This window comes from Somniosus microcephalus, chromosome 2, assembly GCF_052327205.1.
Source record: "Somniosus microcephalus isolate GS21.2 chromosome 2, FLI_Smic_1.0, whole genome shotgun sequence".
NCBI classification, from domain to species: domain Eukaryota; kingdom Metazoa; phylum Chordata; class Chondrichthyes; order Squaliformes; family Somniosidae; genus Somniosus; species Somniosus microcephalus.
The window spans coordinates 351,632,335-351,658,729 of NC_140988.1; the positions used below are offsets into that span (position 1 = coordinate 351,632,335).

General features: G+C 46.8%; 1 protein-coding gene across 1 annotated transcript in view; it reads right to left on the reverse strand.

The window, feature by feature from the left end:
* Nucleotides 1-415: 415 nt before the first annotated feature.
* Nucleotides 416-26,395, reverse strand: part of adra1d (adrenoceptor alpha 1D) — a 49,226-nt gene continuing 23,246 nt past the window's right edge. The window contains exon 2 of the mRNA XM_085975531.1: nucleotides 416-6,943. Within this exon, the coding sequence (XP_085831657.1) occupies nucleotides 6,318-6,943 (626 nt within the window). The 3' untranslated portion in view covers nucleotides 416-6,317. The remainder of the gene's footprint in view (nucleotides 6,944-26,395) is intronic.

A 26,395-nucleotide genomic window follows, 5' to 3' on the forward strand; every position in this document is an offset into this window, starting at 1 on the left:
TCCAACCTGCTAGTCTTACACATGGGGGGAATTTTCACATGGAAAAGTGGGTGGGTTGGAGACGGGGTGGAGTGGGGGGGGGAAGTTAAAGTTTTAAAAATCTAAAACCCGACCCCAACACGCCTTCAACTTGTTGACTTTCACTCAGGCGGGACAGGGCTGCCAGGAGGCGGGTTGGCATTTTAAATATCTTATTGAGGCCTGAAGCCTCTGCTCCAACCTACTGTGCAGGTTTTACTGCAGCCGGCCGGGGATCCCGGGATCCAGGATTCTCGGTAGCTGCAGCGAGGCGAGCACAGCCTTTGGGAGCAATCCTTGTCGGCCGGGAGGAGGAGCAGTGCTTCCTCCCAGCCCCCCGAGCTCACCCACCAGCAGCCCGCACCCCCACCCACCCACCCACCCCTGAGGTTGGAGATTGGATTGGACCCCACCCTCCCGGGTCGGAGTTCGGACCCCCCGGGATCGAACCCCTGCCTGTGGCGTCCGGGTCAGCATTCCCCGCCTGTCAATAAGATCGAATTCCGGGCAGGAAATTACAAAATCCAGCCCATGAAGTGTGGCCACATGGGCAAAGTACTGTGGCAAGTGTCAGACTTCAGGGGAGGGGAGAGGAGGGGGGCAAATATCCTAAGACTTGAACAATGAAAAAGGAATGATTACTTTTTTTTACATGAAATGAAGAATTTGCTCTTTACAGAAATAAAAAGACCCATGTCTTCAAATTGTATATGGAGATGTTATGATGTTTGTATGAAATTTTGCTGTCCACTCTTTAACAAAGGCATTAGCCCATTTATTTTATGCTGGTAACCCTTTTAAAATAAAATTGTTAATGACTTAAAATGAATGGGTTAAATTAAAATAAATCGGTTAGCAACACTTTTGTTAAAATATCGACAGCGGAATTTTATGTGATGTGCCAACACGTTCGTTGCTCGTTTTCCAAAGTGTGACTTCAAGGCACTTTGAGAAAGAAAATGTGTTCAGGAGAACTTTCTTGATCAGTACGCTTCCGGCCCAACGAGGAAGGAGGCATTGCTGGATCTGGTTCTGGGGAATGAGGTGGGTCAAGTGGAGCAAGTGTCAGGAGGGGAACATTTAGGGAACAGTGATCATAATATCATAAGGTTTAGATTAGCCATGGAAAAGGACAGGGAGCAATCTAGAGTAAAAATACTTAATTGGAGGAAGGCCAATTTCAGTGGGATGGGAACGGATCTGGCCCGGGTAAATTGGAATCAAAGATTGGCAGGCAAAACTGTAATGGAACAATGGGCTGCCTTTAAAGAGGAAACAGTTTGGGTACAGTCGAGGTACATTCCCACTAGTGGGAAAGGTAGGGCAACTAAAGCCAGAGCTCCCTGGATGATGAAAGAGATAGAGAGTAAGATGAAGCAGAAAAAGAGCGCGTATGACAGCTGTCAGGTCAAGAATACATCTGAGAATCGGGTTAAATATAGAAAGTTCAGAGGAGAAGTGAAAAGAAAATATGAGGGGCAAAGAGAGGGTATGAGAATAGAATGGCAGCCAACATAGAAGGTAATCCAAAAGTCTTCTATAGGCATATAAATAGTAAACGGGTAGTAAGAGGAGGGGTGGGGCCGATTAGGGACCCAAAAGGAGACTTACACATGGAGGCAGAGGGCATTGCTGAGGTACTAAATGAATACTTTGCATCTGTCTTCACCAAGGAAGAAGATGCTGCCATAGACATAGTGAAGGAGGAGGTAGAGGAGATATTGGATGGGATACAAATTAATAAAGAAGAGGTACTAGAAAGGCTGGCTGTACTTAAAGTAGTTAAGTCACTAGGGGTGGATGGGGTGCATCCTAGGACACTGAGGGAAGTGAAGGAAGAAATCATGGAGGTACTGGCCATAATCTTCCAATCCTCCTTAGAAATGGGGGTGGTGCCAGAGGACTGGAGAATTGCAAATGTTACACCCTTGTTCAAAAAAGGGTGTAAAGATAAACCCAGCAACTACAGGTCAGTCAGTTTAACCTCGGTAGTGGGGAAGATTTTAGAAACAATAATCAGGGACAAAATTAACAGTCACTTAGACAAGTGTGGATTAATTAAGGAAAGTCAGCACAGATTTGTTAAAGGCAAATTGTGTTTAACTAATCGAGTTTTTTGATGACGTAACAGAGAGGGTTGATGAGGATAATGTGGTTGATGCAGTGTACATGGATTTCCAAAAGGCGTTTGACAAAGTGCCACATAATAGGCTTGCCAGCAAAGTTGAAGCCCATGGAATAAAAGGGACAGTGGCAGCATGGATACGGAATTGGCTAAGTGACAGGAAATAGAGAGTAATGGTGAACGGTTGTTTTTCGGACTGGAGGAAGGTATACAGTGGTGTTCCCCAGGGGTCTGTTCTAGGACCACTGCTTTTCTTGATATATATTACTGACTTGGATGTGGGTGTACAGGGCACAATTTCAAAATTTGCAGATGACTCAGTGAACAGTGAGGAGGATAGTGATAGACTTCAAGCAGACATAGACAGGCTGGTGGAATGGGCAGACACATTGCAGATGAAATTTAACGCAGAAAAGTGCAAAGTGATACATTTTGGTAGAAAGAATGAGGAGAGGAAACATAAACTAAAGGATGCAATCCTCAAGGGAGTGCATGAGCAGAGAGACCTAGAGGTATATGTACACAAATCGTTGAAGGTGGCAGGGCAGGTTGAGAAAGCAGTTAAAAAAGCTTACGGGATCCTGGGCTTCATGAATAGAGGTATAGAGTACAAAAGCGTGGAAATTATGATGAACCTTAATAAAACATTGGTTCGGCCTCAACTGGAGTATTGTGTCCAATTCTGGGCACCGCACTTTAGGAAGGATGTTAAAGCCTTAGAGAGGGTGCAGAAAAGATTTACGATAATGATTCCAGGGATGAGGGAATTCAGTTACGTGGATAGACTGGAGAAGCTGGGAAATAACAACAGAAAATGCTGGAAAAACTCAGCAGGCCAGGCAACATCCGTGGAGAGAAAGTAGAGTCAACGTTTCGAGTCAAACCCTTTGTCAAGACTGGAAAGGCACAGGAAATGAAATAGATTGAAAGGCCAGGCTGGGAGAGAACAAAAGAGAAATGAAGAAACATTAAGAGGTATTCAAAACGAGACGAGATGGTGATAGGACTAGTGGAGACAAAAGACGGCTCTAGATTAGGTGTGAAATGTGCTGGCAGAATGGGAGACAGCTGCCATGTGGGAGAGAAGCTGAGGTTGTTCTTAGAGCAGAGAAGATTGAGAGGAGATTTGACAGAGGTGTTCAAAATCATGAGGGGTCTGGACAGAGTAGATAGAGAGAAACTGTTCCCATTGGCTGAAGGGTCGAGAACCAGAGGGCACAGATTTAAGGTTATTGACAGAAGAACCAATGGCGACATGAGGAAAAACTGTTTTACTCAGCGAGTGGTTATGATCTGGAATGCAATGCATGCCTGAAAAGGTGGTGGAGGCAGACTCAATCACAGCTTTTAAAAGAGAGTTGGATAAGTACATGAGGAAAAGAAATGGCAGGGCTACAGGGAAAGGGCGGGGGAATGGGACTAGCTGAAGTGCTCTTGCAGAGAGCCGGCACCATTAATGTGTTGTAACCATTCTATGATTCTATGAAAGAGTAGGTGAATAAAGGTGATCATGATGGTCTCACTGTTGGCAGTCTACTGCAGCTAACTCTACGTACGGATCTCTTTGATATTCAAGGTGTAATTTTCTGACTCCACGCATGCTTTTCCCAGGACATACATTAATGGTTGTGAATTCAAGGAATGGGTATCCGAATTTTCTGATGATGCACCCCAGGCAACGCAAAGTTAAAAAATGACCCCTCATGTGTTTGATTCTAGTTTTTCTTCTGCTTCCTCCCGTTCTTTCCAGCCTCTGTTCATTGAAACACATACTTAGAAGTTACAACACGGAAACAGGCCATTCAGCCATGTTCCATGTGAGCAAACAGTCCTAATCACATTTACCCATTTCATTCCCATGTCCCTTTTTCACCTTTTCCTTCAACCACCTATCTAATCTAATCTTGAATGTTGACAAACGGGGGGGGGGTGGGGTGGTCATTTTTTAATTCATTCTTAGGATGTGGGCGGCGCTGGCAAAGATGGCATTTATTGCCCATCCCTAATTGCCCTTGAGAAGGTGGTGGTGAGCCACCTTCTTGAACCGCTGCAGTCCGTGTGGTGAAGGTACTCCCACAGTGCTGTTAGGTAGGAAGTTCCAGGATTTTGACCCAGCGATTATGAAGGATCGGCGATATACTTCCAATTCAGGATGGTGTGTGACTTGGAGGGGAACTTGGAGGTGGTGGTGTTCCCATGCGCCTGCTGTCCTTGTCCTTCTAGGTGGAAGAGGTCGCGGGTTTGGGAGGTGCTGCCGAAGAAGCCTTGGCGAGTTGCTGCAGTACATCTTGTAGATGGTACACACTGCAGCCACGGCACGCCGGTGGTGGAGGGAGTGAATGTTTAAGGTGGTGGATGGGGTGCCAATCAAGTGGGCTGCTTTGTCCTGGATGGTGTCGAGCTTCTTGAATGTTGTTGCAATTGCATCAATCCAGGCAAGTGGAGAGTATTCCTTCACACTCCTGACTCAAAATATCAAAGAGATCAATAGAGTTTACTTCCTGCGGGCCAAGAATATGTTGACCTTGGATGTCTATGCAGTGTTAATTCTTTGGATAAAATGTCAGTTCACCACAAGACATGATGCTCCACCACCATGAGCAGCTTCAAATATAGGATTAACTTCTGTGTAACAAAGTGAATTGTGTTTATAACTTACAGGCAGCAGAGCTAGGATTAAGACTTGCTGGCGGGAAGCCTTGACTGACACAGCTTTTGACTCTCATTCCACTTTCAAAGACCTACAATTCTCCGTTAATGATTAAAGTGCTAAAATCTGTATGGGGTTCCTGTCAATCAGTAGGATGGGATTAGTCAAAGCTAGCATGATTTCAATGGAATACCTGTAAACAATAATGGGGATGGGTTAAGTACTAATGAGCCCCAGACATTTCCTTTCCATAATATCCCATAGGATGCCATACTGAAAATTCCTGAAGGAATTTTTTTTACGGATTTGCACTTATTTCCAAAGCAACACCTTTGGGGTGGGGTGATCAGTGGGGAACCCGCGAGGAACACGGGGGGGAGGGGGTGGGGTGATCGGGAGAACACTTGAGGAACACGGTGCAGAGGTTTATTGGGAGAACCCTCGAGAAACATGGGGAGGAGCGATCAGGAGAACCCTTGAGGAACCTGGGGAGGAGCGATCGGGAGAATCCTCGAGGAACCGGGGGAGGAGCGATCAGGAGAACCCTTGAGGAACCTGGGGAGGAGCGATCAGGAGAATCCTCGAGGAACATGGGGGAGGAGCGATCAGGAGAACCCTCGAGGAACATGGGGAGGAGCGATCGGGAGAATCCTCAAGGAACCTGGGGAGGAGCGATCAGGAGAACCCTCGAGGAACCTGGAGAGGAGCGATCGGGAGAATCCTCAAGGAACCTGGGGAGGAGCGATCAGGAGAACCCTCGAGGAACCTGGAGAGGAGCGATCGGGAGAATCCTCGAGGAACATGGGGGAGGAGCGATCGGGAGAACCCTGGAGGATCCTGGGGAGGAGCGATCAGGAGAACCCTTGAGGAACCTGGGGAGGAGCGATCGGGAGAATCCTCAAGGAACATGGGGAGGAGCGATCAGGAGAACCCTCAGGAACCTGGGGAGGAGCGATCGGGAGAATCCTTGAAGAACATGGGGGAGGAGCGATCAACAGAACCCTTGAGGAACCTGGGAAGGAGCGATCAGAACCTTTGAGGAACCTGGGGAGGAGCGATCGGGAGAACCCTTGAGGAACATGGGGGAGGAGCGATCAGGAGAACCATCGAGGAACCTGGGGAGGAGTGATCAGAACCTTTGAGGGACCTGGGGAGGAGCGATCAGGAGAACCCTCGAGGAACCTTGGGAGGAGCGATCAGGAGAACCTTTGAGGGACCTGGGGAGGAGCGAAAGGAGAACCCTCGAGGAACCTGGGGCGGAGCGATCAGGAGAAGCCTCGAGGAACCTGGGGAGGAGCAATCAGGAGAAGCCTCGAGGAACTTGGGGAGGAGCGATCAGGAGAATCCTCGAGGAACCTGGGGAGGAGCGATCGGGAGAACCTTCAAGGAAATTCTTGGCGTTTATTTTTTAAACACTCTTTCTCATTCTCGCCGAAATTGGCAATGCAGACACAAAACCAACCCATGAACAAACACATTTACAGAACATACATCTCACTAGAGCATTCCTGCCTGGCCCCCGCCTTAAATATCCGTCTCTTTCAGTCCGAAGCAGTCAGTAACTTCGTATATTTGATAAGCGTTGTGCTCTTTGAACTCCTGGCATACTCCAATGGAGATGGACTCCACCGGAACACTGTCTACCTTGCTGATGGTAGACGTACAGGGCCTGTGCTGTCCCATCCTTATTTTGTTGGAGAGGTTGTTCATTTTCTCTCTAAGCTGGAAGGGCGATTTGGACAAAGAGGGGAAGAGTCTCCAGCCGTGAAGGCTGAGTGCCCGGTTGGCGCCGCCGCCTCCGCTGACGCCCTCACCGCCGGCAGCAACACTCCCTCGGTGCCCGCGGTTCAGCGCAAAGGAATTGTTTACCGACAATGTCTCGTGGCTCACGACGGTTCTGGTTGCCAGCTCGCCCTCGAAGCCACGCTCCGAGCTGTTGGTGGAGGCCCTCCAGTCGCGGTGGTCGTACACCCGCCAGGCCGGGCGCCGTCTCCTCCGGCACTGGCACTTCAACAGCCTGGTGAAGGCCCGCTTGAACTCTTTGCTGAAGCAGGGGTAGATGATGGGGTTTATGCAGCTGTTGAAGTAACCCAGCCAGAAGATCACCTTGAAAACCATGTCAGGGGGCTTGATAGTTGGAAAGAAAGCACCTGAAATACATTCAAAAGAAAAAAATCAATGAACTAGCCTCTCATTATTACATAGAATGTACAGGGCAGAAACAGGCCATTTTAAAAATCCGTTCCTGGGATGTAGGCATCGCTGGCAAGGCCAGCATTTATTGCCCATCCCTAGTTGCCCTTGAGAAGGTGGTGGTGAGCCGCCTTCTTGAACCGCTGCAGTCCGTGTGGTGAAACATAGAAACATAGAAGATAGGAGCAGGAGTAGGCCATTCGGCCCTTTGAGCCCGCTCCGCCATTCAATGAGATCATGGCTTATCATCCAAATTCAGTACCCTGTCCCTGCCTTCTCCCCATATCCTTTGATCCCTTTAACCTTAAGAAATATATCCAACTCTTTCTTGAATATATTTAATGAACTGGCCTCCACCGCCCTCTGTGGCAGAGAATTCCACAGGTTCACCACTCTCTGGGTGAAGAAATTCCTCCTCATTTCAGTCCTAAATGGCTTACCCCTTATCCTTAGACTATGACCCCTGGTTCTGGACTCCCCGGCCATCAGAAACATCCTTCCTGCATCTAGTCTTTCCAGGCCTGACAGAATTTTATAGGTTTCGATGAGATCCCCTCTCAATCTTCTAAACTCCAGTGAGTATAAGCCCAATCGACACAATCTCTCCTCATACGTCATTCCTGCCATCCCAGGTATCAGCCTGGTGAATCTTCGCTGCACTCCTTCCATGGCAAGAACATCCTTCTTCAGGTAAGGCGACCAAAACTGCACACAATACTCAAGGTGCGGTCTCACCAAGGCCCTGTACAACTGTAGCAAGACATCCTTGTTCCTGTACTCGAACCCTCTTGCTACGAAGGCCAACATACCATTTGCCTTCTTGACCGCCTGCTGCACCTGCATGCTTACCTTCAGCGACTGGTGCACAAGAACACCCAGGTCTCTTTGCACTTCCCCTTCTCCCAAACTATTGCCATTCAAATAATAATCTGCCTTCCTGTTTTTGCCACCAAAGTGGATAACCTCACATTTATCCACATTATAGTGCATTTGCCATGTTTCTGCCCAATCACCCAACCTGTCCAAATCGTACTGGAGTTTCACGACATCCTCCTCACAGCTTACCCTCCCACCCAGCTTTGTGTCGTCTGCAAATTTGGAGATATTACATCCAATTCCCTCATCCAGATCATTAATATATATTGTGAACAGCTGGGGTCCTCGGACCGATCCTTGCGGTACCCCACTAGTCACTGCCTGCCACTCGGAAAACGACCCGTTTATTCCAACTCTTTGCTTTCTGTCCGCCAACCAGTTCTCTATCCAAGTCAATACCTTGCCCCCAATCCCATGTACCTTAATTTTGCACGCTAATCTCTTATGTGGGACCTTATCGAAAGCCTTCTGAAAGTCCAAATACACATCCACTGGTTCTCCCTTATCTATTTTACTAGTTACATCCTCAAAAAATTCCAGTAGATTAGTCAAGCATGATTTACCTTTTGTAAATCCATGTTGACTTTGTCCGATCCTGTCACTGCTTTCCAAGTGCTCTGCTATTACATCTTTTATAATAGACTCTAGCATTTTCCCCACTACCGATGTCAGGCTTACCGGTCTATAATTCCCCGCTTTTTCTCTACCACCTTTTTTGAATAGTGGTGTAACATTAGCTAGGGAGTTCCAGGATTTTGACCCAGCGACAATGAAGGATCGGCGATATACTTCCAAGTCAGGATGGTGTGTGACTTACAGGGGAACTTGGAGGTGGTGGTGTTCCCATGCGCCTGCTGCCCTTGTCCTTCTAGGTGGTTGAGGTCGCCAATGGGTCGATGCTGGCATTTATGCTCCACACGAGCCTCCTCTCACCCTACTTCATCTCACGCCATTAGAATATCCATATATTCCTTTCTCCCTCCTGTGTTTATCTAGCTTCTCCCTCAACGCATCTATGAAATTCACCTCAACTACTCCCTGTAGTGAGTCAGCTGCTAAGATGTCTTTGGGCTCTGAGCGATAAGACCCCAGATTATCTGATATGAATCAGGTGGACGCCGCAACCGCTCTGTGTTAAAATGGCAATGAGGCGGTACCAGAGGGGAAAACGAGCCATTCGATTTTAACTCCTGTTCCCCCCACCCCGTTAAAATCCTCCCCTTCAGAAGGTAGGTTAACGCTTCAGGCGTGTCCCTTTATCAGGACTGGATACTCACTGCTTATGAGAGCCACCAATTGTTATCCGGATGATAAGATTGTTTAATTATTCCCTTCAGTTACAGAATATTCATAATACCTGTATTTATATAGCACCCTGTCACATGGAAACGACTCAAGGAGCCTCACACAATGATCTATTTTCAGAGTGTGGTGACAGTGGTGATGTAGGCAATAACTATACAGCTAACTATAGTCTGAGTTCCGGCGATGAATGCTGACACTATTGATTTCTAAAGCTTAAGCTTGGCACCACCTGGCCCTAACCTCTTCACGATCTCATCTTCTCTCCTACTCTTTTCTGCCTTATCCAGCACTGTCGGCTCTGGCCCCACACCAATGCTTCTCAATCAAAAACTAATTGATGGAATAGCAAAATACTGCAGATGCTGGAAATCTGAAACAACAACAGAAACTGCTGGAAACACTCAGCAGGTCAGGCAGCATCGTGGAGAGAGAAACAAGAGTTAACGTTTCAGGTCGGTGAAGGGTCTGCTGAGTGTTTCCAGCATTTTCTGTTGTTTCAAGCTAATTGATTATCTATCTGTAGATTAATTTGCCTAATGATTTATATTGTGAGAGGGACAGTTCCCCTATGCTGCATTAAATTACTGGTGTGGGTGCACTTGCTTATGTGATCTGTGCAATACAATTCTGGCTATTGGAAAATCTCCATCCTGCACTAGCTAAAGCTCACTGTGCTCAGTGTATGCAATCTAATACAGTTAGCAGAAGGTACTTCTGTCAGCAGCAGACTCCCACTGCTCTTTTTAAAAATTTGTTCCTGGGATGTGGGCATCGCTGGCAAGGCCAGCATTTACTGCCCATCCCTAGTTGCCCTTGAGAAGGTGGTGGTGAGCCGCCTTCTTGAACCGCTGCAGTCTGTGTGGTGAAGGTACTCCCACAGTGCTGCTAGGGAGGGAGTTCCCACGTCACTCTTGTAATATAATGCAGGGAAACTTCATACATCGAATGGCATTAGAGCCCCAAGGTTTTCACTGGTCTCATGAGACACTTAAGCATAAACAAGTGGAGCCGGATTCGCTCCCTTCTACGTATTGATCGCAAGTATCTGGGCTGCATTAGGCCTTGATTTGGAGAAACAAGCAGGAAGGAAAGTAAGTATGGGAGTGATCACACACCTATTAGGAATTCAAGTGTAGAGGTCAGTGGGTCCCTACAGAACCTTCAATCTAATCCCAAGTGTTTCTAGTAGCAGACTAAGGTATAACTGTGTGTGTCAGCCATGGCTCAGCCTCGCCTCTGAGTCAGAAGGTTGTGGGTTCGAGTCCCACTCCAGAGACTTGAGAATAAAATCTAGGCTGACACTCCAGTGCAGTACTGAGGGAGTGCTGCACTGCCAGAGGTGCCGTCTTTCAGATGCCCTGTCTACTCTCTCAGGTGGACACAAAAGATTCCATGGCACTATTTTGAAAAAGAGCAGGGGAGTTATCCCCGGTGTCCTGGCCAATATTTATCCCTTAATCAACATCACTAAAACAGATTATCTGGTTATCATCACATGGCTGTTTGTGGGAGCTTGCTGTGTGTGGATTGGCTGTTGTGTTTCCTATATTACAACAGTGACTACACTTCAAAAAGTACTTAATTGGCTGTAAAGTGCTTTGGGACATCCTGAGGTCATGAAAGGCGCAATATAAATGCAAATCTTTCTATTTCTTTCTCCTGTCGTTATAAAACAGAGTATTTTCTGACTTACTGCAAGCAACACCATGGGATAACAACTGATAACAATTGCAGTAAAGAGGGAATCCTCCAACGTGATGATAACAAAACGTTTTATCACACATCGTCAAGGAGGCTGATGATTGAGTCTGTAAGTTACCGTAACATCGATTTGGTCGGAACCTGCTGCGTGGATGCAGGGACAGACACACGTTCAAAACCTCACTCCCCCAATCCCTGCGGGGCACAAATGACTAGATGGAGTTGGACCTCCAATTTGTCCGCCCTTGTTTTAGGTTGCTCCTTCTGGCTTCACTCAGCCAGCAGAGTAAACTTTCAGACGGATTTGCTTTCTGCACGGGAAGTTCCTTGATTCCCACTGCAGGTCCGCTTGGCACAGATCGAACTCCACGTCCCTAATTACAAGCAAACTTGTTAGCAACCCGGGCTTGAGATCGCTCAGACGAGAACAACCGCAGGTTTTCAGGCATTGCTAGCTGCGGCAACACGGGCAGCTGTGTGATCGGAGCTACCTAACCTTTTCCTGACCTCATGCAAACTCCAGCAATGTGTAAAGTTGAGCACGGATCATTTGCTTTATTCATCTTCTGGCTTTACAATGAAAGATATACTTTAGTAAATTCAGGTGGCCCTCCATTAAATGACCCATGTACCTTGTCTGTCGCCTAAGCTTGATGGCATGGGAAATCTCAATTATGAAATTTTGATTCATGTTAGGAGTTTCATTCATTGATTTACATCGAAATGACAACAGGCTGTTTGGCCCAACCAGACCGTGCTGATGTTTATCCTTCACATGAGCAATAGGCCTGATCACCCAGAACCCTTTGCTCGCTTTCCCTTCGACCGCCTTCCTAACCCGTTCTTAAATGTTGCCATGGCCGCTAATTCCCTCGGAGCTGCACCCGTCCTGCTGCCGCAACTTCGGCAGGTGCGGCACGAACCCCGTTTTGACGTGCGTAAGCCACGTTTTCGCCGTATTTCTAGGCGAGGCTACGGCAACCGAACGGGAGCAACTCTGAGGCAATTCCCGGCCTTGTCACTAACTCCAGCGGTGCATTTCACCGCCTCACCTCCCTCTGCGTTAAAAAAAAACTGCTCAATTTCCTAAATCTCTTACATTTCATTGTGTATCTGTGTCCCCTCATTCTAGACTCCTCAATCACCGGAAGCAGTCTGTTGCAATCAGATCTGTCCCATCCCTTCATAATTTTAAACACCTCTATCAAATCACTCTGTAATCTCAGCTGTTCTAATAAAACAGCCCCAAAGTTTCAAATCTTTCTTTGTATTTCCCCATCTTCCTTTGATCTTTGGCAATCTTTGGTGCACGCCCCATGATTTTCCATCCATTTCCCAGTGGGTGTAAAATCAGCCCTCATGACTTGAGTGCACCAGAGATTTCCTCACTATATACCTTCAATGAGGGAAGCTCTGTGCCTGGGGCACACATTTGGTCAAATAGGCCCTTTGGTTCCTTTCAGCTTGCCTGTATAATTTTCTTCTGTAAGATTATCCAGTTGCGGTTATCTTACACTCCTGGGGGTTTCATGTCCTCTGGTAGTGCACTGGTCAACTCATTCATCTAAAATTCCATTGTGTTTTATTTAGGGCTGTTGTTAACATACAAACATACAAAATTATGGGGCAGGAAAAGACCAGCTGGTCCATCAAGCCTGCCCCACACACCATGATGGCCAAAGCATCATGGCTAAACATATTGTACAGGGAACGGTAGCACAGTGGTTAGGTTACTGGACTAGTAATCCAGAGTAAAAACAGAAAATGCTGGAAATACTCAGCAGGTCAGGCAGCATCCGTGGAGAGAGAAACAGAGTTTCTCAGAGAGAAACGTTTCAGGTCGATGATCCTTCGACAGAACTGGAAAAAGTTGGAGATGGAACAGGTTTTTAAGCAAGTGCAGGGGCAGGGAAAGAGGGGAGGAGAGGAAAGAACAAAGGGGAAGGTCTGTGATAGGATGGAAGGCAGGAGAGATTAAGAGACAAAAGGGATGATGGTGCAAGGCAAAAGGAGATGGTAATAGGACAAGTTAAGAAACAAAAGATGACTCTAGATGAAGTGTAAATGGGACTGGCAGAATGATCGACAGCTGCCATGTGAGAGAGAGAAAAAATGAAAAAAAAGATAGGGGCAGAGTTTATGGTTTGAAATTGTTGAACTCAATGTTGAGCCCAGAAGGCTGTAAAGTGCCTAATCAAAAGATGAGGTGCTGTTCCTCGAGCTTACGTTGAGCTTCATTGGAACAGTGTAAGAGGCCGAGGACGGCGAGGTCTGAGTGGGAGTGGAGCGGAGAATTAAAGTGACAGGCGACCGGAAGCTCCGGGTCATCCTTACAGACTGAACGGAGGTGTTCCGCAAAGCGATCATCCAATCTGCGTTTGGTCTCCCCAGTGTAGAGGAGACCGTATCGTGAGCAGCGAATACAGTATACTAGATTGTGAGAAGTACAAGTAAATCACTGTTTCACCTGGAAGGGGTGTTTGGGGCCCTGGGCATTGGGAAGGGAGGAGGTAAAAGGGCATCTGTTGCATCTCCTGCGCTTGCATGGGAAGGTGCCGGGCGAAGGGGAAGGGGTGTTGGGGGTGATAGAGGAGTGGACCAGGGTGTCGCAGAGGGAGCGGTCCCTTCGGAATGCTGAAAGGGGAGGAGAGGGGAATATGGGTTTGGTGGTGGGATCACGCTGGAGGTAGCGGAAATGGCGGAGGATGATCCGTTGAATGTGGAGGTGCCGCGACACCCTGGTCCACGCCTCTATCACCCCAACACCCCTTTCCCTTCGCCCGGCACCTCTACATGCAAGCGCAGGAGATTCATTTTTTTTTTCTCTCACATGGCAGCTGTCGATCATTCTGCCATTGCCATTTACACTTCATCTAGACTCATCTTTTGTTTCTTAACTTGTCCCATTACCATCTCCTCTTGTCTTGCACCATCATCCCTTGTGTTTCTTAATCTTTCCTGCCTTCCATCCGATCACAGGCCTTCCCTTTTGTTCTTTCCTCCCCTCCCCCCTCTTCCTGCCCCTACACTTGTTTAAAACCGGTTACATCTCCAACTTTTTCCAGTTCTGAGGAAGGGTTATCAACCTGAAACATTAACTCCGTTTCTCTCTCCACAGATGCTGCCTGACCTGCTGAGTGTTTCCAGCATTTTCTGTTTTTATTTCAGATTTCCAGCATCCGCAGTATTTTGCTTTTTTAGTAATCTAGAGGCCTGGACTAATGATCTGGAGACATGACCTCAAACCCCACCACGGCTTTTTAAATAAAAAGCCAGTATCAGTAATGGTAACCATGAAACTACCGGATTGTCATAAAAACCCATCTGGTTCACTAGTGTCCTTTAGGAAAGGAAATCTGCCGTCCTCACCTGGTCTGGCCTATATGTGACTCCAGACCCACAGCAGTGTGGTTGACTCTTAACTGCCCCTCAGAAATGGCCCAGCCTGTTATCATGGAGGCAGCTCGCCACCACCTTCTCAAGGGCAATTAAGGATGGGCAATAAATGCTGGCATTGCCAGCGACGCCCACATCCCGTGAATTAATTAAAAAAAACCTCTACTATCACCCCGCCCCCCAGCCATGTAATCTCCTGGGACATGCAAAAAAAAGGGGAAAAAAACATTTAATAGGTTAAGTCAAACTAGTTGAGTTAAACTAGCGTACAAAGAAATCTTACACGAACATGTTAGCTAATGTGCAGTAGGAAGAAATTAAACTCCCTGTAATATTACTGCAAGTTGTGCATAAATAAAGCAGTCAGCAGTAGTTGTACAGGTAATTAGTATGAGTTACAGCTGAAATGCTTTTTAATTTAGACTCATTTGATATTCATCACAACAATTAATATCCACCATTAAGTGACCTAAAATAACAGTGGAGGATGCATAATAATTCCCAAATTGCCATCTGACTGAAGTTATTTTTACCAGCTGCCTCTCAATAATTGGCTAAATTGATGTTTTTAGTCCAACTGACATAAAAGATGTTAAATCCATGTTGGAATTTACAAATGAATATTAGTGCTGACATCGACATTTCACGTCTGTGATTAAGGTCACTCAGAAAAGTGCCTTTAATTAATGACATACAGCTGCCAACACGTCAAGGTCAGAAGGAACAGGCATGGAACTTTCTGTTCTTGACCATGGATCCAAAGTTATATCAAGAGTGGCACAAGGTTTTAAATCAGTGTAAGAACTACCGACGATCAGAATCTTACTCCTTGTGTCTCTAGCACAAATAACAGTGACTACAATTCAAAAGTGTTTCATTGGCTGTGAAGCGCTTTGCGACATCCTGAGATTATGTAAGGCGCGATATAAATGCAACTTCTTTCTTTATTACGTAAAACATAGTACAATGCTGCTTTGAGTGTTTTCAACCTCTCCAAGGAGACTTTAGTAATTGAGAAACAAATATATGTATTATATTAGATATATATATATATATATAAAATCACAACAACAACTTCTACTTATATAACCCTTTTCACATAAAGAAAATGTTAAAGTGTTTCACAAGATGAAACAGTGGAAACTAAGTTGGGAGTTAAACTTAGGGAACTGAAGTAATGGCTGCAGAGATAGCAGATTGGGATGGAACGGCAGTAACACCAAAACAGGCAGAGTTCAACAATTTCAGATTTTAATTACTGTCCCTATTTTTTTTAGACAGCAGCTGTTGCTGATGATTCTGCTATTCCCATTTACACCTCCTCTAGACCCATCTTTGTTTCTTTACTTGTCCCATTTCAATTTCCTTTCGCCTTGCACCATCATCCCTTTTGTCATTTAATCTCTCCTGCCTTCCACCCTATCACAGACCTTCCCTTTTGTTCTTTCCTCCCCTCTCGCTGCCCTCGTACTTGCTTAAAACCCGTTACATCTCTAACTTTGTCCAGTTCTGATGACGGGTCATCGACCTGAACCGTTAACTCTGTTTCTCTCTCCACAGATGCTGCCTGACCTGCTGAGTATTTCCAGCATTTTCTGTTTTAATTTCAGATTTCCAGCATCCGCAGTATTTTGCTTTTATAACAGAAAAACGAAACAGTTGGAGACTTTGTTTGTTTTGTTACCCACTTTCTGGCCAGAATTTTGACGGCGCTCAGTGGACGGGATGTGTGACGGGTCAGCTGTTAAATTTAAAATGATTGACAGTGGGTCGGGAATCCACTGTGAAAACGTGCACACTGGATTTTCCCGATATCGGGTCTGTCAGCCCTGAGCAGACCTGACAGGCAGTGGTGGGGGAGGCAATTAAAATCATTAGTGGCTTGTTTACAACCACTTGTCAATGGTTTTCTTCCAGCTTTTTGGATTTGACAGGTCACCCACTGGTTTCCCACTGTGACTAGACCTCATCTGTAAAGCTGAGGTGGGAGATCAGTGGCCATTGAATCAGCTGATGGGTTGACAGCTTCAAATGTCAAGTCAAAGCTCCCAGCTGATTCAGATATGTTCCCTTAATCACTAGATTCTCTAAACTGCATTTCCATTACAGATTCAGGATGCTGCAAGTCTTTACACAAGTCTCCATCCAGTCTGACTTCATTACCTCTCCCACCATTGACAGATTGCTTCTGTCATCTCTACTTCACCTGCCATCTATTCCATCAGAATGGTTGCCCTTAAACTCTCTCACCTTGGTCCTCAGAATCCTACCACAATCAACTGCAAAGCCCCAACAACTGCATCACCAGGCACACCAGCAGCACCAACAACAACACCAACCTTCTCCGCAATCAACTGATGCTGCACAGGACAGAGTGCATCAGCACCCGACCACACTGCTGCCCGGGAGGCCAGGGATAGCTTCACCATGGCCAGAGTGACTTCACTTGACGCTGTACACCCTGGCTGCCACATGATGCACCAGGTTGGCACCACCCCACACCAACACCATAAAGCATCTCTACAATAACCAAGCCATTCCTTTCACACTCATCACCATTGCGGGGGGTACCGTTATGTCTCACCATTCACTGCAACTCACTAAGCCACTTCCAAAGGTGCACACAAATCTGTCCAAGAATGCAAAATGTTGAAAATAAAGATTTCAATGTTTGACAGCACATTAACAGCAACTTTAAATGAACATTAGCTGAAACACCCAAGTGCCTACCCTTGTGTGATGTTAGTTGGTATGATTGCAGTAGTATGGTGAGGGTGAGGGGTGGCTAATGAGATGGAGATGTAATAATGTAGATAGAGAGGGATGGGTGGAGGTGCAATGTAAGTTGGTGTGAGTAAGGATGTGCAGGAGTAGGGTAGGGAAGGCAGAGTGATGGGGATGTGATGAGAGGCACAGCAGGATGAGGTTGAGTGTGGCTTTGCAGTAACGTTTCATGATCTACTATAATCATTGAAAGGTTTGTGCCACAGCAGCCTGGTCCTCCTGATCACACCCCTGCTTCTGCCCTCCTGTGCAATGTGCAACCAGGCTGCGTTGGTATCCTGGGGAGATCTCTTCCGTCCATGTGAAGGGAAGAGGACCTCCCTGTGTGCTGTGACTCCCTCCATAAACATATGGAGGGAGATATGGGAGAGCCTTGGTGCAGCCGTGCTCCTCTGTGCAGTGCTTGCCAGTCCTAGCAGCACCTCAATGCTGTAGAACACTGACAGCACAAATTTCAAAATCAATTTGTGCATGTCCCTTTAAGGAAACTGGCTGATGACGGACATCATCAGACCCACTTCCTTCAATTGGCCGGCAAACGCGCTGGGCGGGCTTAACAAGCCCAATCATCGTAAAGTCATTTCGGAGGCCAGGATGGAGCCAGCAGCGGGGCCGAGACCCACCACTGACATTGCCCGCCTTGGACCCACCGAGGGAGGGTAAATCGTGGCCTCTGTGTTTAGTTGATCTTGTGAACCACAGTCTCTTTGCTCTTCTGGTTTGTGATGTTGTCTCCCCCAACTCAAGCTTGTTACATCACTGCTTGTACCTATTGTCTACTCTTTACATAAATCCCTGAGAGCTGTCCATTATTATGTTTTTTTTAATGCATCACTGGTAAGGCCAGCAATTAATGCCCATCTCTTGTTGCCCTTGAGGAGGTAGTGCTCCACTCAGAGGGCAGTTAAGCATCAACCACTTTGGTGTGCGACTGGAGTTACATATCGGCCAGACCGGGTAAGGACTGCAGATTTCCTTCCCTAAAGGACACCCATCACCCTGCTCACTGATCTACATTGGCTCCCGGTCCAGCAATGCCTCAATTTTAAAATTCTCATTCTTGTTTTCAAATCCCTCCATGATCTCACCCTTTCCTATCTCTGTAATCTCCTTCAGCCCTACAATCGTCTGAGATCTCTGCGCTCCTCCAATTCTGGCCTCTTGTGCATCCCCGATTTTAATCACTGCACCATTGCTGGCTGTGCCTTCAGCTGTCTAGGCCCTAAGCTCTGAAATTCCCTCCCTAAATCATTCCGCCTCTCTACCTCTCTCTCCTCCTTGAAGGCGCTCCTTAAAACGTTCCTCTTTCCCCAAGATTTTGGTCACCTGTCCAATATCTCCTTATGTGGCGCGGTGTCAATTTTCCTTGATAACACTCCTGTGAAGTGCCTTGGGACATTTTATTATGTTAAAGGCGCTATATAAATACAAGTTGTTGTTGTTGAACAGCTTGTTTTTTTATGACAATCTGACAGCTTCATGGTCACTTTTACTGGTATCAATTTTTTACTTCTTGATTTTTAAAACAGAATTCAAATTCTTAAACTGCAAAGGTGGGATTAGAATTCATGTTCTCTGGGTTATTAGTCGAGGACTCTGGATTTCTAGTACAGTAACATATGTCTAATGTTCTGTAACAAAACAAATTCAGTTAGTTTCATTCAAATAGTCCCAGTACTACATTGACAACATCTGTGGAAATCAAATTTCTGGTTAATTGCTAGTTGAGATTGTGACAGAAAATAATTCTCCAAGGTATTTACAATTGAAAAATATTAATATAAATGGATACATTAAAAAAAATCCTTCTGATGAAATTAAAGGAATGAGACACTTGAAATACAATTCCATTGTAAGCATTATTCTGAACAAACTACTTCTATCTCTTGTATATAATTTTCTGAGACACACTAATTGCTCCAAATTGTTTCTTTGTGCTGAGTTAAACTTTCATTGATTTCATTCCATTAACTTTCTCACATTTACCTTATGAAATGCTTAATATTTGCAAAAAAATCGTGGGGCTCACGATTGCAAAGGCCAATCAGTCGTGTGTCTTCCTGCTGTCTGCGCTATTCGTATTCCCATGAATTGATGTTTTATAGGGAAGCTCTAACAGTTTTTCTACAGCGTTTGCAAGGATTCACATTGCTTTGTACATTCAATAAAGGCAAATCATGTATTATAATTTGCGTATGAAGTCATTGAAATTGAATTTAAGTGGGCTGTATGAGACCACCTGAGGTCGAATCACCAGAGTGTCTATTGACACCACTGAGTCAGCCAATGAGTTGCACTGTGCCAGCCTGTGAGTTGGAGGTAGGGCGGGACTTCCAACATGACTCACAGCAAGCAGTCTATTTCACAGCAAAGGAAGTCTATTTACTCAGAAAACAGAGTCTATTCAAACGCGCACTACAGCAAACAGTCTACAGAGTCTATTTAAAAGAGTCTCTATGAACGACAGCAAACAGAACACATGATCAAAACTACAGCAACTTCTCCTGATAAAAGCAGGGTGATTTCTCCAGTAAAATGCAGTGAATGGAGGATAGTTACATAATATAAATTATACGCCTGAAATCAATCCCAGTCACTTACAGCAGTGCGATGTCCAGGCGTGATTGATGGGGGGATTACCCATTCATCTCCATTCTGGCTGGGAATCGTGTTGTCACTATATGCAGCCCAAACTCCCACTACTTTGGCCTTTGTGCAGTTTTGCTGCAACTGATGCAAAGTTCTACTTTACTTCATGGGGATTTTTTAGACTTAATTTCTCGCCTTTCCAGGGGAAGCGGCTCATCATAAATGATGAACTGGTAATCGTTCACCACTGAATGCAGCTTGCACTTGTACACAGAGCTCAGTTTTCCGTGGTCAGCATGTGATGCAGAGCCAGCAGTATAACTCTGCCTGACTAGTGTTAATGTGCTGGTCTCAAACTGGTGCCTACAATATAACTGCACCTTTAAAATCTCAGAAGCGCACCAAAATATTTTATTCCAAACTTTTCTCTCTGCTTTCTTTAAGATGATATAAATGCAAGCTCTTATTTCTTAAGTAAAGTTTGAACGGAAAGATTCCTAAAAATTATGATTCTTTCAGAGACTGCACAGATGTGATGGGCCAAATGGCCTGGTTCTTTCCCCAGCTTCTTTCGTCTAATACCAACCATCTCCATAAACCACTCTCGCCTGTCCCCTCCACCCTCACCTCTAGCAACATGTGTGACAAGCCCTTTATCACTAAGATTGAGACCGTCCATTTAGATGCTGGTGCTGCTTCCCCACTTCCCCTTGCCCATCAAGTGAGGTGAGAGTGACTGCCCTTGATATCAAGGCAGCATTTGACCAAGTCTGGCATCAAGGAGCCCTAGTAAAACTGAAGTCAATGGGAATCAGGGGGAAAACTCTCCACTGGCTGGAGTCATACCTAGCACAAAGGAAGATGGTTGTGGAGGTTGAAGGTCAATCATCACAGCCCCAGGATATCGCTGCAGGAGTTCCTCAGGGCAGTGTCCTAGGCCCAACCATCTTCAGCTGCTTCATCAATGACCTTCCCTCCAACATAAGGTCAGAAATGGGGATGTTCGCTGATGACTGCACAGTGTTCAGCGCCATTCACAACTCCACAGATAATGAAGCAGTCCATGCCTGCATGCAGCAAGACCAGGACGACGTTCAGGTTTGGGCTGATAAGTGGCAGGTAACATTCATGCCACAGAAGTGCCAGGCAATGACTATCTCCAACAAACGAGCATCTAACCACCTCCCCTTGACATTCAACAGCATTACCATCACTGAATCACCCACTATCAACATCCTGGGGGTCACCATTAACCAGAAACTTAACTGGACCAGCCACATAAATACTGTGGCAACAAGAGCAGGTCAGAGGCTAGGTATTCTGTGGCGAGTGTCTCACCTCTTGATTCCCCAAAGCCTTTCCACCATCTACAAGGCACAAGTAAGGAGTGTGATGGAATACTCTCCACTTGCCTGGATGAGTGCAGCTCCAACAACACTCAAGAAGCTCGACACCATCCAGGACAAAGCAGCCCACTTGATTGGCACCCCATCCACCACCTTAAACATTCACTCCCTCCACCACCAGCGTACCATGGCTGCAGTGTGTACCATCTACAAGATGCACTGCAGCAACTCGCCAAGGCTTCTTCGGCAGAACCTCCCAAACCCGCGACCTCTTCCACCTAGAAGGCACACGCGAACACCACCACCTCCAAGTTCCCCTCCAAGTCACACACCATCCTGACTTGGAAGTATATCCCCGATCCTTCATCGTCGCTGGGTCAAAATCCTGGAACTTCCTCCCTAACAGCACTGTGGGAGTACCATCACCACACGGACTGCAGCGGTTCAAGAAGGCGGCTCACCACCACCTTCTCAAGGGCAATTAGGGATGGGCTATAAAAGCTGGCCTTGCCAGCGGCACCCAGATCCCGTGAAGGAATATTTAAAAAAAAAACTAGATGCTGGAATTTATCATTAGAAACAGAGTGACTGAGCACTTGGACAGTATCAGCTGATCAAAGAGTCAGCATGGATTTGTGAAGAGGTGGTCATGTCTGGCTGATCTAGTTGAATTTTTCGAGCATGATGGATATGGTACGCATCTATGGATGTTGTCTACATGGATTTCCAGAAGGCATTTGATAAGGTTCCAGACAAGAGATTAATAGAAAAAAATAAGAACACACGGAATTGGAGGTAACCTTGTGACATGGGTTAGTAATTGGTTGGTAGGTTGGGCACAGAGAGTAGGGATAAAGGCTTCATTCTTTGATTGGTGAAATGTGACAAGTGGTGTTGCCCAGAGATCTGTACCACCTCAGCTTTTCACCATATTTATTGATGACTTGAATGGAGGAATAAAGAGCTGTATATCCAAGTATGCAGATGACACTAATTTAGGAGGCACAATAAGTTGTGTGGATGGGAGGAGGAAATTATGAAAGGGCATGGACAAACAAAGTGAGTGGGCAAAACTACGGCAGATGCAGTTCAATGTGGGGAAGTGTGCAGTCATCCACTTTGGATCTGAGAAAGACAAATGTGCATTTACAAAGACTGTATAAATTCATCTGGCTTCAAGCAAATCCCTTCATCTGCCCATGTGTATAATTCCTATTGTTTGCTTTTATCTGACAGATTGTTTGACGCTCTGCCTGCAATAGGATGTTGATATAGTAGAAAAGATTTGAACTAAGGATTCCAACTGTGAAGAGGTACTGAGAGAACTGAACTGGTGTTCACTAATGAAAACAAGGCTGAGAGGAGACATGATCCAGGTCTTTAAAATGCTGAAAGGTTGATGTTCACGGGTACGTCACTTAGACAGTGACTGGAACATTAATAAGCCTCAAGCAAGACTAGAGGTTAAAAGAAAATTTATTATGCACACAGAGCAGTGAATACATGGAATCACTGCCAAAAAAACTAGTTAATATTATGTCAGCTACCATCCTTAAATATATATCCTATGGTTGCTCACCGGGAACCCAGGAGATGGAGTACGGTTTCTGATGTCTACTGCTGTCCTGTTTTGCTTAAACTTGGCCCAATTTGGCCATTGCCCTAATATGGCAAATTTACTGAATCAACATAATGGCCCTGAAATTAGGATCGGGAGCTTGCCGCGCGTGTAAGCCCCCGATGTGCACTTACCCGGCGCGCTGATATTTTAATCCTGGCCCGCATTGCATTTCCTCTCACTGGCCCGCTTGAGGTCCTGCCACACTGTGCGTGCATGACCCAGCGGCATACTTAGTGCGATGAGCCAGCTGGGATCACGTGAGCACAGGGCAACCAATGGGAGGTTGCAAAAGTTCATTCATGAGTTTGAGAGTAAGAGCTGTCAAACTCATGAAAACTCCTGGCCCCAAAACACTACTTAAACTTGAAAGAAAATTTTAAAAAACATTGCACTACTTAAATGAACCATAAATAACTGTAAAAAACTATTTTAAACAATAATTTTAAAATTTGAAAAAAATTATTATATAAAAAATCGGGGCTAAAACTAAACTTACCTTACAGTAAATTCTTTAAAAATAATAAACCTGTGGAAATTTTTTTAATAAATTGTATTAATAGACCACTTACCTGTAAAACTAAGTACTTACGTGTGGTTTTTCAATGTGTAAAAACCGGAGGCCTTTACACATGCGCAACTCTCTAAAAATAAAGGAAATCCAAGTCACACGCGCAGACTCCTGCGCGCACGCATTCAGCCTCTTAACCCCTTGGGTCAGAGGCGAGGAAATGCCAGTTTTCCCCGCATGCGCTATGCATGCTGAAAACCGGCAATTCCTCCGGGCACACGCGTGAGTATGCTTACTAGGGATGAAAGCCTTCAGTTACATGGAGAGACTAGAGAAGCTGGGGTTGTTCTCCTCGCAACAGAGAAGGTTAAGGGGAGATTGGGTAGAGGTGTTCAAAATCTTGAAGGGTTTTGAGAGAGTAAATAAGGAGAAACTGTTTCCAGTGGCAGAAGGGTCGGTAAGCGGAGGACACAGATTTAAGATAATTGGCAAAAGAACCAGAGGCGACGTGAGTAAATTTTATTTTACACAGCGAGTTGTTGTGATCTGGATTGCACTACCTGAAAGGGTGGTGGAAGCAAATTCAATAATAACTTTCAAAAGGGAATAGGATATATACTTAAAATGGAAAGAAATTGCTGGGCTATGATAAAAGGCAGGGGAGTGAGACTAATTGGATCGCTCTTTCAAAGGGTCAGCACAGGCATGATGGGTCGAATGGCCTCCTTATGTGCTGTATGATTCTGTGATTCCATGATTCTACATGACTGACTCAAATAAATGGTTATAAGAGCAGGGTTTAAAGATTATCACTGGGAATTTCCTACAGGGTTCTCCCGATTGTCTGCCGCGGCTGGGCTCTGAGTCCAACCCCTTCCCCGGGGTGTCTTCCTCTCTTCTCTATCTCCTTCCCTAACTCTCTCATAGAGTCATAGGCCTAGAAATTGGGTATAGCCCCGCCAGCTCGTTTGCGCCGAAAATTTTGCGCTGGCCGCGGAGCCAGTTGCGCCCGTCCCATATTCACTTTTAGCGCCCCAAGGTGGAACCGGGCGCTGTTCCCCTTGGGGCGCCCCCGCTTGGGGCGCTGAAAGTGAATTTCAGCGCTCCCGGTGCCGCTGCGCCACCCGATGCGGTGCGGCAGGCTGCTGTACTGCAGGCCTCCTCCTTCTCTTAAGGAGGAGGTGCCTGCAACGACCGGAGCCCCGATCGCGAGTGCCGGCAAAAGAGCCCGGCACAACGGAGAAGTGCCGGGCTCCATGGAAACCAGCCGGCAATGCCGCGGGGGGGGGGGGGTGGAGGAGGCCGGGGAAGGAGGTGCGGGCAGGCGGCTGCCGAAAAAGCTGCAGTAAGGACCCGGCCTCCCGATGTTGTTAGCGGCCGCCACGGAAGAGGCGGCCGCTACTGAAGATGGGGGTCGTGGCGGTAGCGGGGCGGAACCGGGGCACTGCGCACACCGATGATGTCATCGGTGCCGGCGCAGCGCTACCGGCTACCGCCGCCATTACCGCGGCCCTCAAAATCAGCGCTACCACCCCTACTGGCGCAGAAGCCCTCTTTGGGCTGTAACTGGGCGCAAAGCCCACCGAATTTCTAGGCCATAGAGTCATAGGGGGAAAAATTGGGTGAGTAGCGCCACCTGTTAGCGCCTAAAGAGGCAGTCAGTGGCTGTAGCACCACTGGCTGTGTCTCCGGCGATATTCAGTAGGGGCGCTAATGGTGGCGTTAGGCATTTCCGCTGCGCCGCCACCGATGACGCCATCGGTGTGCACAGCACCCCATTTGCGCCCCGTTCACGATATTTGGTAGCGAACACTGCATTTGCGCCGCTCGCTACCCGCGCCTTGCTGTGCCGGCAGCGGCGCAAGTTAAGGTGGAGGAGCGGGGTGGCCGCCTGCCAGCACCTCCATCCCCGACCTCCTAACCACCCCACCGCGGCATTGCCGGCTGTTTCCCGAGAGCCCGGCACATCTCCTTGGTGCCGGGCTCATTTGCCGGCACGTGCGAGCAGGGATCGCGCTGTTGCAGGCACCTCCCCCTTAACAATGGGAGGAAGGCCTGCAGTACCGCAGCGTGCCGTGCCACAGCGTGTGGCGCTGCGGCACGTTGCGCTGCGATATTCAGTTTCAGCGCCCTAAGAGGACGCGGAGCGCCTCGAGCCTCGTCCCGTGTCCCTCGAGGAGCAATGAAACTGAATATCTGACGATCGCTAAACCCTCGAACGCTGCGCTAAATCCTGCGCTCAGGCGACTTTTGCGCCACTTTGGCGCCCCAACCCAATTTCGAGGCCATAGAGTTATACAGCACAGAAAGAGGCCCTTCGGCCCATCGCGTCCACGCCGGCCATCAAGCCCTATCTAATCTAATCCCATTTTCCAGCATTTGGTCCGTAGCCTTGTATGCTATGGCATTTCAAGTGCTCATCCAAATGATTCTTGAATGTTGTGAGGGTTCCTGCCTCTACCACCCTTTCAGGCAGAGAGTTCCAGATTCCAACCACCCTCTGGGTGAAAAAGTTTCTCCTCAAATCCCCTCCAAACCTTCTGCCCCTTACCTTGAATCTATGCCCCCTTGTTATTGACCCCTCTACTAAGGGGAAAAGTTCCTTTCTATCCACCCTATCTATGCCCCTCATAATTTTGTATACCTCAATCAGGTCCCCCCTCAGCCTCTCTGCTCCAAGGAAAACAATCCCAGCCTGTCCAGTCTTTCTTCATAGCTGAAGCGCTCCAGCCCAGGTAACATCCTGGTAAATCTCCTCTGCACCCTCTCCAAAGCAATCACATCCTTCCTATAGTGTGGCGACCAGAACTGCACACAGTACTCCAGCTGTGGCCTTACCAGCGTTTTGTACAGCTCCATCATAACCTCCTGCTCTTATATTCTATGCCTCGGCTAATGAAGGCAAGTATCCCATATGCGTTTTTAACCACTTTATCCACCTGTTCTGCTGCCTTCAGGGATCTATGTACATGCACACCAAGGTCCCACTGATCCTCTGTCTTTCCTAGGGTCTTACCATTCATTGTGTATTCCCTTGCCTTGTTAGTCCGTCCAAAATGCATCACCTCACACTTTTCAGGGTTAAATTCCATTTGCCACTGTTCCGCCCATCTGACCAACCCATCTATATCATCCTGTAGCCTGAGGCTTCCTCCTCGCTATTTACCACCCACCAATTTTCGTGTCATCTGCGAACTTACTGATCATACCTTTTACATTCACATCTAAATCATTAATGTAGACCACAAACAGCAAGGGACCCAGCACCGATCCTGCGGTAACC